The sequence below is a fragment of the Miscanthus floridulus genome, chromosome 8, assembly GCF_019320115.1.
Source record: "Miscanthus floridulus cultivar M001 chromosome 8, ASM1932011v1, whole genome shotgun sequence".
Lineage (NCBI taxonomy): Eukaryota > Viridiplantae > Streptophyta > Magnoliopsida > Poales > Poaceae > Miscanthus > Miscanthus floridulus.
The window spans coordinates 17,644,728-17,656,410 of NC_089587.1; the positions used below are offsets into that span (position 1 = coordinate 17,644,728).

An 11,683-nucleotide genomic window follows, 5' to 3' on the forward strand; every position below is an offset into this window, starting at 1 on the left:
TACCCGCTTGCTAAAGTGTTTGGGTAGCCAAAGATTTTCTCTTAACAAAAAGGGATTAGGCTATACCCCTAAGAAAAGAAATATGGCCTTTGTCACTCTCAAAGCTATCTTTGTGAAGGGCAATGGTCGGTTTTACAATAGATGCAAGCAAGTTGGGCATATAGAGCAATATTGCAAGACTAACAAGAACAAACAACCTAATATATCATCAATTAGATTTGATTATTGTTACATGCTTGTTAAGGATACCAATGGTGTGAAGGCTAAGTTCATTGGTACACCAATTGTGGGTTCAAAGAAGAAGGCCATTTGGGTATAAAAGACATTGGTAACTAATCTTCAAAGACCCAAGCATGTTTGGGTACCTAAAAAGAATTGATATTCTTTTATAGGTTAATTATAAAGCTAGAGGAAGACATTGAATGCTTGATAGTGGGTGCACATAACACATGACTAGTGATTCAAGGATGTTCAATTCAATCAATACAAATGAGAGCAATAGGATTGATGGTATCACATTTGGTGATAATGGCAAAGGCAAGGTCAAAGATCTTGGTAAGATTGCAATATCCAATGACTTGAGCATTTCCAATATGCTACTAGTAGAGAGCTTGAACTTCAACTTATTGTCAGTATCTTAATTGTGTGATCTTGGTTTTAAGTGCATATTTGGTGTGGGTGATGTAGAGATCATAAGTGTAGATGGCTCTAACTTGATATTCAATGGATTTAGATGTGAGAATCAATACTTGGTTGATTTTAATGCTAGAGAAGCTTAATTGTCAACATGTTTGATCACTAAGTCTAGCATGGGTTGGTTATGGCATAGAAGACTTAGTCATGTTGGAATGAAATAATTGAACAAGTTGATTAAGTATAATCTACTTAGAGGCCTTGAAAAATGTCACATTTGAGAAAGATAAGCTATGTAGTGCATGTTAAGCCAAAAAGCAAGTTGGTAACACATATCCTAAGAAGAGCATGATGAGCACATTTAAGGCATTTGAGTTGTTGCACATGAACTTGTTTGGACCAACCACATACACTAGCATTGGTGGAAACAATGATGGATTTATGATTGTGGATGATTTCACTATATACACATGGGTGTTCTTTCTTGTTGACAAGGGTGATGTGTTTACAATCTTCAAAACATTCAACAAGAGAATCCACAATGAGTTTGAAACAACCATCAAGAAAGTGAGAAGTGATAATGGACGTAAATTCAAGAATACAAGAGTTGATGATTTGTGTGATGAGTTTGAAATTAGGCATCAATTCTTAGCCAAGTACACTCCTCAATAAATGGCCTAGTTGAGAGGAAGAATAGAACTTTAATTGACATGACAAAATCAATGTTGAGTGAGTACAATGTGAGTCATTCATTTTAGGCCAAAGCAATCAACATGGCTTGTTATTATAGCAACTGACTCTATTGTCATCCATTGAAGGAGAAGACACCTTATGAGCTCTTAAATGATAAAAAGTTCAATATTGCATACTTTCGGGTTTTTGGTTGCAAATACTACATATTGAAGAAAAAAACTAGATTAAGCAAGTTTAAGAAGAAATGTGATAAAGGTTTCTTGCTTGGTTACTCCACTACTAGCAAGGCTTATAGAGTTTGGAATTTGGCTAGTTATACTCTTAAGGAGGTTCATGATGTAGAATTTGATGAAACCAATGGTTCTCAAGAGGAAGATGAGAATCTAGATGATGTGAGAGGCACTCAATTGGTCAATGCAATGAAGAACATAGACATTGGTGATATAAGGCCTAAAGAGGTAATTGATGTTGAAGATGACAAGAATCAAGTGCTCTCTAACTCAAATATGCAATCTAGTGGATCTCATGATCAAGTTTAAGCAAGTGCAAGTGATGACAAGGTGCAAGATCAACAACAAGTGACTAATTCATTATCTCAACCAAGTGATCAATCAAATGCAAGCAATCAGTGCAAGTGCTCCAACCAACCAATGTTACAAGAGATCATCCATTGGACTCTATAATTGGTGATATCTCAAAAGGTGTGCAAACAAGATCGACATTGGCATCATTTTGTGAATATTTCTCATTTGTGTTATCCATTGAACCAAAGAAGATAGATGGAGCATTGAAGGATGTTGATTGGGTGAATGCTATGCATGAAGAGCTAAACAACTTCACAAGAAATCAAGTATGGGAGTTAGTTGAGAGGTCTAAGGATCATAATGTGATTGGAACCAAATGGGTCCTTCAGAATAAGCAAGATCAAGATGAGATAGTTATAAGGAACAAAGCAAGATTAGTAGCTCAAGGTTACACTCAAGTTAAAGGTCTTGACTTTAGAGAAACATATGCCCCGGTTGCAAGATTGGAAGCAATTAGGATCTTGTTAGCCTATGCTTGTGCCCACAATATCAAGTTGTACCAAATGGATATGAAGAGTGTATTTCTCAATAGGTACATCAATGAGCTTGTGTATGTTGAGCAACCTCTCGGTTTTGAAGATAATAAAAAGCCCAACCATATTTATAAGTTGAGAAAGGCTTTGTATGGCTTGAAGCAAGCACCAAGAGCATGATATGAGAGATTAAGAGATTTTCTACTCTCTAAGGGATTCAAGATGGGCAAGGTTGACACCACTCTCTTTACCAAGAAGCTGGGCAATGACTTGTTTGTGTTGCAAATCTATGTTGATGATATCATATTTGGATCAACTAATCAAGATTTTTGTGAGAAGTTTGGAAAGATAATGGCAAGTGAGTTTGAGATGTCTATGATTGGAGAGCTTAGTTACTTCCTCGGTCTTCAAATCAAGCAAATGAAGAATGGTATATTTGTGAGTCAAGGTAAGTACATCAAAGACATGCTCAAGAAGTTCGAAATGGATGATGCTAAAGCTATTAGTACACCAATTGGGACAAATGGAAACTTGGATAGTGATGCTAGTGGTAATATGGTGGATCAAAAGATGTATCGGTCTATGATTGGAAGCCTACTCTATATGACTGCATCAAGGCCAGATGTGATGTTTAGTGTATGCATGTGTGCTAGATTTCAAGCCTCACCAAGAGAAAGTCATTTGAAAGCAATTAAGAGAATATTGAGATACTTGAAGCATACATAAAATGTTGGATTGTGGTATTCCAAAGGAGCTAGATTTGAGTTGATTGGTATTCAGACTCCGATTATGAGGGATGCAAAGTTGAGAGAAAGAGCACATCGAACACATGTCAACTATTGGGAATATCACTTGTGTCATGGTCATCAAAGAAGCAAAATAGTGTAGCACTTTCAACCGCCGAAGTGGAGTACATTTCGGCCGGTAGTTGTTGTGCTCAATTACTTTGGATAAAGGCAACTTTGAGTGACTTTGGAATCAAATTTAAACAGGTGCCATTGCTATGTGACAATGAAAGTGTCGTGAAGCTCACCAACAACCTGATTCAATATTCAAGAACAAAGCACATAGATGTCTGCCATCATTTCATAAGAGATCACCAATAAAAAGGGGACATTTGCATAGAGAGTGTGGGCACCGATGATCAACTTACCTATATCTTCACCAAGCCACTTGATGAGAAGAGGTTTTGTAAGCTAAGGAATGAATTGAACATACTTGACTTCTCCAATATGTATTGATGCACTTCCATTATATGACATGCCTCTCCTTCGAGCAAAGGAAGATAAAATTGATTGACATGCCATTCATCTATTTGCTAAGGACTTGTTTAGTGCATCTAGTCATTCCTTATATGTCTTAGGATCATTCATGGAAATCAAATAAATTTGATGCTTGTATGATACCACTATTGCTTGTATGCTTGAAATGATCTAGTGGTAGCATATGACATGTTTGTGGGCTTGTGAACCTAGTGTTTGATTTAGAAAATGAGCTATAAGTGTTTAACTCAACATGGTGCATGATAACCCTTATTTGGAGGTGTGAAGAAGCTTGCCCTTGGATCAAACTGAGTTAAATATTTTTTGCAAATGATCTAGATTAAACCAAAACTGGGAAAATGATCTTCACTTCACATGGTTTCACCCCAACCTATCTAAAATTTAAGCTCACCTTTTGTGCTAATTGTTGACAAAGGGGGAGAGAAATTCACAAAGATAATAAGAGATAGGGGGAGCAGACAAATGAAATGACATTATAAGTGGATCATTTAAAATTTGAAGCACACAAGTAGAGGGAGTAAGCTCATAAACTTGTATGTTGCATTTGAATGTGCATTACATATATTTGCTTGCATGGCACAAGTTCTTAAATTCCCTATCCATGCTTATGTGGTGTATGCTAGACCATAGAAAATGATTGATGAAATGAAACTAGCATGCATATGATAGCTAGATATACCTTGATCTTATACAAGTGGTATTAGAACCTTGCTTCTAATGTTGATCTCATGAGGTATCTAGTTTGTCTTTGCTTTTCAAGTGATATCTAGCAAATCATGGTGCTAAGGATGGTGTTCAAATGGCAACTCCGATTGGTATCACGCTTCAAAGGTCCATTCTTTACACCTTAGCATTATTTGGTAGCTATTACTCTCTCAAACTTTCTATCCATGCATATGTGCAAGCTTTCAAATTCAAACTCTTAGCACATACGTAGGGGGAGCTAATACTACCAATTTTGGGTTGATGAAACTTGTCCATAACCTTTACACATAGTAATATGCTTGGGCAAGCAACATGAATCCAAAAAGATTTCATTGAATATCTTTGTGAAAAGATTGTCATCAATTACCAAAAAGGGGGAGATTAAAAGCCCTAGTTTGGTTTTGGATAATTGATGAAACCTATGCACTAACCTTTGTCATGAGTTATGAGATGAGCTAGGTTGGTGCAATCCAAATGAGGAGCATGGTGGCACTCAAGATCACATGAAATGATGAGATAACCACATATCATGATGATCAAGTGCTCAACTTGGAAAAGAAGAAAGAGAAAAACAAAACCCTATAAAGATCAAGGCAAAGGTATAAATAGAGATTTTGTTTCAATGATCAAGACACTATAGAGAGTGTGATCACATTTAGGATAGATGGCCGTACTATTAAGAGGGGTTCTTAACTAGACAATTCGGTCATCTAGTGCCACTAGGTGTTGGACTTCATGCATTGCATTTAGGCCTAGTGCATGTCGGAGAGCATGCAAAAACATTTATCAAAAATGTTTTGAGAAATGCTAACTTGGCTCTAACATGTTTTGAGAAAGCACTTTGAGAGTTAACATCGCTTGCGAGGAGTAGCTCGAGTTGATGTGAATTGAATCGTGCAAAAGTTTGCAACTCGGTGAGCTAGTGGAGGTGCCTGGGTAGCACCACCACCCCCTGTCCGGTGGCATCACGACCCCTAGGGTAGTGCCCACCTAGGCTCAGCAAAGAAGGGCCAAGAGTGACCGGTTTGGGGTGGTCACCGGACACGCTAGTGTACACTGCCTCAGGTGTGGCGGTGCACCGCTTGGTCACCGCCTTTAGGTGTCCGGTGCCACCACCATTTTCCTCTAGAGACAGGCACAAGCGAGGGAGGTCACCACCATGGTCACTGCCAAGGTGATGGCGGTGCACCGCCCTATTTTTCTGGAGAGGGTCGGTTTCGAGAACTTGATTGGGATGGTCACCGCCACCCCTAGGGCGGTGCCACTGCAATGCCATGTCCAGTGACCAACGGCTCGCTAATGGCTAGTTTTCTAGCCGTTGGAAAGTGACCGTTGGGGCACCGCCACCCAGGGGCGGTGTGCCACCATCGTGTCCGATGCCCCCATGCAGATAGCTTCAAGGGGTATAACGGCTCTATTTGCTTGTGTGGCTATAAATAGAGGGTGTGGCCAGCCTTGGCCACCCTCTTAGCAGCTCTTACACTTGTGCACACCCTTTAGAAGCTAAGCAACATACTTCGCTCACTTGTTCACTTGATTTCATCATCTTAAGTGAGATTGGAGAGCCTCTAGTGCATTACATTGAGTTGCATCATCTTGTGGCACTAGTTGGGTGATTTGAGCTGGTTATGAGCTTATTACTCTTGGTGTTTGCCAACACCTAGACGGCTCGGTGATTGGAGGATCGTTGAGCGGAGTTTGTGATTGTCTCCGGCCTCGATCGGTTGCTTGTGAGGGGTCTTGTGCCTTTCCCGGCGGAGCACCAAAGACAACTCTAGTACATTGTTCGTGTCATTGAGTTACCTCACTTATGGGTAGGTTCTTGCGGTGTCCAATTGTGTGTACAAGGTTCGTGTAACATCTCTTAGCCGCCGAACCACCAAGTGTTAGTCGACACAACGGGGACTAGCGTGCCGGCAAGCACGTGAACCTCGAGAGAAAAATCTTGTGTTTCTTGTGATTGGATTTCTCCTGATGATTGGTTGTCTCCACATTGTGATTGGTTCATTCCTCGACGCGGTGGTATAATCACCCTACTCACTCCTTTACATTCCTTGCAAACTAGTTATCAAGCTCTTTAGTGTAGTTAGTCTTTGAGAGCTTGTTAGTTTGGTTAGTGTGGCTCTTTAGTTAGTCTTTGGAAGCACACTAGCTTAGTGAGTAGTGACCTAGCTTGTTGTGTGTGCTAGTGATCATAGCAACTAGAATTATTAGAATAGGTGGCTTGCGACCCTTGTAGAGCTAGAGCAAAATTGCATTACGTAGTTTGTCATACTAATCAATTACTCTAGTGTCTTGAAGAGTTTTTAAATAGGCTATTCACCCCTCCTCTAGCCATATTAGGACCTTTCACCCGTGCCGCGGTATAGGGCTCCCAGGCACCGTCCGACACCGCGCCGGAGGGCTACACGGCCCCACCCCACCGCCCCCGCGAGCTGCCACTAGGGCGTGAGCGCCTCCCGCCGTTATAGGAGAGGGAGAGAGGGCAGAGAGAGGAGGAGAGGTGGGGTGGTGCTGTGGTTGGTGAGGGAGAGCTAAGAGAGGAGAAGGAGAGGAGGGGTGCGGCGCTAGTGGGAGAGATAGGGAGGCGTGAGGAGGGAGTGCAGCGGAGAGGGTCGCGCTCGTGTCGGGGAGGGAGAGGGGCGCCGCACTCGATGGGTCGGGAGAGGAGGAGGGGCGTTGGGAGAGTGGGAGGTGAGGCTAGGGTTAGGTGCTGCTTATATATGAGCCCGGTCGAAAGGCGGAGATGGGATTTTTCTGGGCTGAAAGCTGGGCCACTATTTTTGGAGGCGGGCTTTATAGTGTGTCCGCCTCCAAAAATCGGTTTATGGAGGCGGGCAACTTAAGACGACCGTCTATTTTTGGAGGCGGTCGTCTTAAGTTGCACGTCTCCATAAATCGATTTTACGAGGCGGACAAAAGTGCCTGCCTTGATAAATAAAAAGTGCCCGCCTCCGTTAACCATATGCATTAACCGAGACGGTTAGATTTTATGACCGCCTCAGTTAATAAAAGGGCGCCATCTTGCAAAATCATTTGTGTAGTAGTGACAATCTATTTGAAATGCTGGATTTTTTGTATGTTCCTATTTTTTCTGTGAAATTAAATTGATTGTGAAGTTCTTATGTTCCAATCGGTTTGAAAGCTTATCAAACTTCTATTGAGCATGGGCTAAGACTCATGGTGCGCAATCCCGAGGACTGTCTTGTCATGAGGGGGGTGAGTAACAACTCATTTGCAATTTTGTAAGAGGGGTTAGACGGACCCACCTTTGTTCCTTGCAGCTAAACAGCGGCCGGGTAGTCTCGTAGCAGCAATAGCATATGTTTTTTTAAGAACTACCACGCTTACAACGCGCGCATGCTCGCTCCTAGGAACACACGCATGTAGATCTTACCCTACGAGTCTTGCATCATATAACATCACATAAATTGGGCTGTGTTTATCGGTTGGGAACCGTAGATCGACCTTTGTTTTTGTAGCAAAGGAACCGTAGATGGACCTGAAAGCCTTGCAACATATAATATAACATCACATAAATTGGGCTTTATTTAGCAAGGCTTTGATATGGCCTTAATTTGAGGCAGACTGGATTAGGCCCAGTTACGTTAGCCCATGGCCATCGTGAAAATCACAAATTGAAAAGGTGGGGTGGGTGTGTAACACGGCATCAGAAGGGGATAGCATCGTCATCGCAAAATGCAGGCGCTCCTACTCCCCGCGCGGGCCGCGCCGCCGCCGCCGCCGCTGGCGATGCTTCGGCAGCGTGCGGTTTCCGCGTCCGCGTGTGCGTCGCAGGTCTGCCGCACCCTACTCAGTGCCTCCGGTTGCTTCAGCTGTGGGGTCCACGGAAGCGCTCGGCGGCACCTCACACTGGCAGTGGCGGCGGCCCCGTCCTCGTCCTCGCCCTCGCCCTCGTCGGGACCGCTCTACCCGACGCCTCCACCCACCGAGCAGGAAGTGGAGCGGGTCAAGCTCGAGCAGGTGCCTTGCTAGTTCCTTTTCTTCCTTTGGTCTATTGGTTCGAAGCCCCAGGCCGTGCTCTGTGGGTGGAGTAGGGTTTATGTGATAGTTTGAGTGAGGAATTTCGTGATCTGGTGCTCTCTGGCAACCTTGGTAAGATTTTTGAGGCTCCTTCCATCAAGAAATGTTGTTAGCTGTGGACTATGCAGATGGTTTCTTGTTTGAGGAAATGTACATGGGCAGGATTGGTTTTGCGGCACTGGGTGAGATGTGTGTTATGTCGCTTATTAGGAATTGTTACAGCCTAGGGAGAAGGAACGCAAACAAATTTGTGGGGAGCTAGTGAAGGGTAGATCTTTGTTGGTAGTTGATCATTCTTCATTCTCCACTGTAGCATCACCTTGTTGTCACATAGTTGATAGGCATGATTACTCTTGTTCATCAGTGATTTTGAAAGTGTGCATTAATTTCTGACTGACATTTTCGTTAAGCATCTATTGCTTTCCAATTTTAAAAGCAATCAACGAAGGCATGCTTGCAGTTTAGTTCCATGTGCTTACTAGGATTTCTTAGTTCATGCCTAGGCACTTAGGTTTCTTATTAGTACAAGAGACATGAAAAAAATAGTTTTAACTCATATGCCATTTAATCGAGGTATACAAATTATGGAAGTTCTAGTACAATGAGCTGGTTAATCTCCACTCTTTTTTGTTTGAAATCATGTTGCTTATTCACATGTGTCATTGTTAAACCGATTATGTGTTTCTTGCTCGTCTCTAAATGGCCTCTCACATGTACAGTGATTCTGAAATAACGTTTTTTCTCTATTTATTTTGTATTGGCTAATTGGACAGGTTATGAAGAGACTAGAGAAAACAGCAAGGTATTTCAAGAATTTGGGTACCTTTGGGTTCTGGTCCCAGTTGGTGTGCACAATTGTTTCTGCTGGAATTTTGGCATTCTCTACAGTTGTAACGGGGAAGGTGACAGCACCCTTTACATTCTATGCAACTGCTGCTGGTATTGCTGCTGCTTTTATCTCAGTCTTCTGGTCATTTGGTTACATCCGTCTCTCTGAAAGGCTTAGAAGAACATCAAAAGAACCTGCTAAGGTACCCCTTTTTCTGAACTATGCACTGATTTTACATTGTTAGCCGCAATAACAGAACTACTCACATGAAAGAAGTTTTTCCAAAAAGTCTTCGTAGACCTCTTTCCAGTGAAAAATCTTTGTACCTCTTTCCCACTGGCTTTGGCTCATCTTTTTTTACCTGCCTACTGCCATTCCTTGTGCTACCAAGCTGGTTCATACCATGATATTTACTCCCTCCGTTCCAAATTATAAGACGTTTTAGCTTTTCTAGATACATTGGTTTTACTATGCATCTAGACATAGTGTATATCTAAATATATAACAAAAGTTATGAATCTAGAAAAGCCAAAACATCTTATAATTTGGAACGGAGGGAGTATCAATTATCATAGACAACTTTTAGCTGCTTTTCGACATAATGTATTATATAGTTAACTTTGTTTGGCAAGCCTGGTTAAGTTAGAAATGAAACTGTTTTTTTGCATAATTTCATTAAGAGACATATGAAACTATTAATTAATTGCTTTTCAGGCTCCTCCACGCGCTGATGTTGTTAAGAGCCTGAAAAATGGCATTGTTCTTAATATTCTTGGGATGGGCGCCGCTGTTCTCGGCATGCAAGCTACTGTCGGTGCTTTGGTAGCAAAAGCTCTCACAACCTCTGCAGTACCCTATTATGCTGCTGCTCCTGGCCAAAGCCCTGTCTTGGCTTTAGATGTTTTCCTAGTTCAGGTACTCGATTGTTTACTCCTATTACTAGTATTTGGCATGAATCATTCTCTCATCAAAGTTTGCACATGTAACCAGTCAAACAGTGTCATTTTCTAGTTTTCAGCATTACCTTAATCAGCTCTTTTTTGGATAAAGTACCTTAATCAGCCTTGACCATGGTTTTGGAGTATTGCACTTAACTTCATTGTTACCTGAAAATAGTCCATCTATAGAGTTTGCTAAATATTTGCTTCGTTAAATCACATGTCTAATAAAAAGTATTTTGTCACTTTCTTGAGATCATTTTTGTCCTGGTAGATTCTTGTAGTAGTAGTAGAACAACTCGACATAGCACTGTAGGAGTACATTGGGAAGGCGCCATCACATCTAGGAATAACATCAAAATCAATGCAGCCTGCGACCTGACAATGCAAATAATTGTAGGGCTCCAGGGCCTTGTTTAGATGCCATCCAAATTCCAAGTTTTTTCACTCTCTCCATCACATCAATTTTTAGCCGCTTGCATGGAGTATTAAATGTAGGTAAAAAAAATAACTAATTGCACAATTTAGTTTGAAATCACGAGATGAATCTTTTGAGCCTAGTTGGTCCACGATTGAATAATATTTGTCAAATAAGACGAAAGTGCTACTATTTATCGGTTTGAAATTTTTTTCGCAATCTAAACGAGGCCCAGATTAGAATCCTGCAGTCTGCAGACATTTGCTACTACTCAAGATCATTAATCATAGTAGTAAAACATTGAAGGGGACAGAGTTGCAGTTGAAGTTGTGTTCTTTTGTGCTGATCATCGTAGTCTGTTACTAGTATTAAAGAGTCTTTAATTTATCATCAACGTACACTATTGTACTACTTACTAATCTTTGTTAACCCTCATGTTTGAGTGAGCAGGCTTCAGCGAACACCATCCTGTCGCATTTCCTTGGGCTGGCGAGCACCCTGGAGCTGCTGCGCTCGGTGTCACTGCCTCCAGCGGAAGCTGCCCCTGCCTCTACCCCGGCCCCTGCACGGGCCTGAGCCATCCTGATCCATGGGCAGGTCAAGAAAGACCCTTCATCCCTTCGGCTCTACTAGACACTTGCTGTTCTTGATTGTATGTAGTACAACTTGCATCAAGCTTTGCATACACATCGATGCCTTCCAGTTCGGCTGGAGACAACATGTTAGCGTAATCCCCGCCGAGTGTGAGCTCTTGCATGAGCACTTGCGAATCACATGTATGTGGCGCATGTTTGCTGGTGCTGTACAAGTGAGTGTAAGTGACTACTGGCTCGCTCGTTCCTAATCATTGTACCCCGCTTCTTCGCTGGTTTCAACTCTCATGTCTCAGCACAGCAGTGAGCAGTAGCACGGCGAGACGACGTCCGGGGTCCGAACAGTTTTTCTGGTGGGCCTGGAGGATGACGAGCTCCACTGGGCATCGGCAGCTGGCCTGCCCCCCGTCGCTCCGGCGCGCACGGAGCGCCGCTAATTACAGCCTCCGTGCCACTGCCGCTGCCCGTGCCGGCAGCCCGGCACGAGACG

At 42.4% G+C, this 11,683-nt stretch overlaps 1 protein-coding gene across 1 annotated transcript; it reads left to right on the forward strand.

Moving 5' to 3' along the window:
- Positions 1-8,042: 8,042 nt before the first annotated feature.
- Positions 8,043-11,475, forward strand: LOC136471245 (protein TIC 21, chloroplastic-like). The gene is made up of 4 exons (XM_066468979.1): positions 8,043-8,355; positions 9,189-9,446; positions 9,959-10,159; positions 11,051-11,475. The coding sequence occupies exons 1-4, from the start codon at positions 8,071-8,073 to the stop codon at positions 11,174-11,176; spliced, it is 870 nt and encodes a 289-aa protein (XP_066325076.1). The 5' UTR covers positions 8,043-8,070; the 3' UTR covers positions 11,177-11,475.
- Positions 11,476-11,683: the final 208 nt, after the last annotated feature.

Bases quoted from the DNA above. Each gene is read 5' to 3' on its own strand.
- LOC136471245 (XM_066468979.1), top strand. From the start codon at position 8,071: ATGCAGGCGCTCCTACTCCCCGCGCGGGCCGCGCCGCCGCCGCCGCCG. The intron at 9,447-9,958 runs GTACCCCTTTTT...ATTGCTTTTCAG, and splicing joins CATCAAAAGAACCTGCTAAG to GCTCCTCCACGCGCTGATGT. The intron at 10,160-11,050 runs GTACTCGATTGT...TTGAGTGAGCAG, and splicing joins TAGATGTTTTCCTAGTTCAG to GCTTCAGCGAACACCATCCT.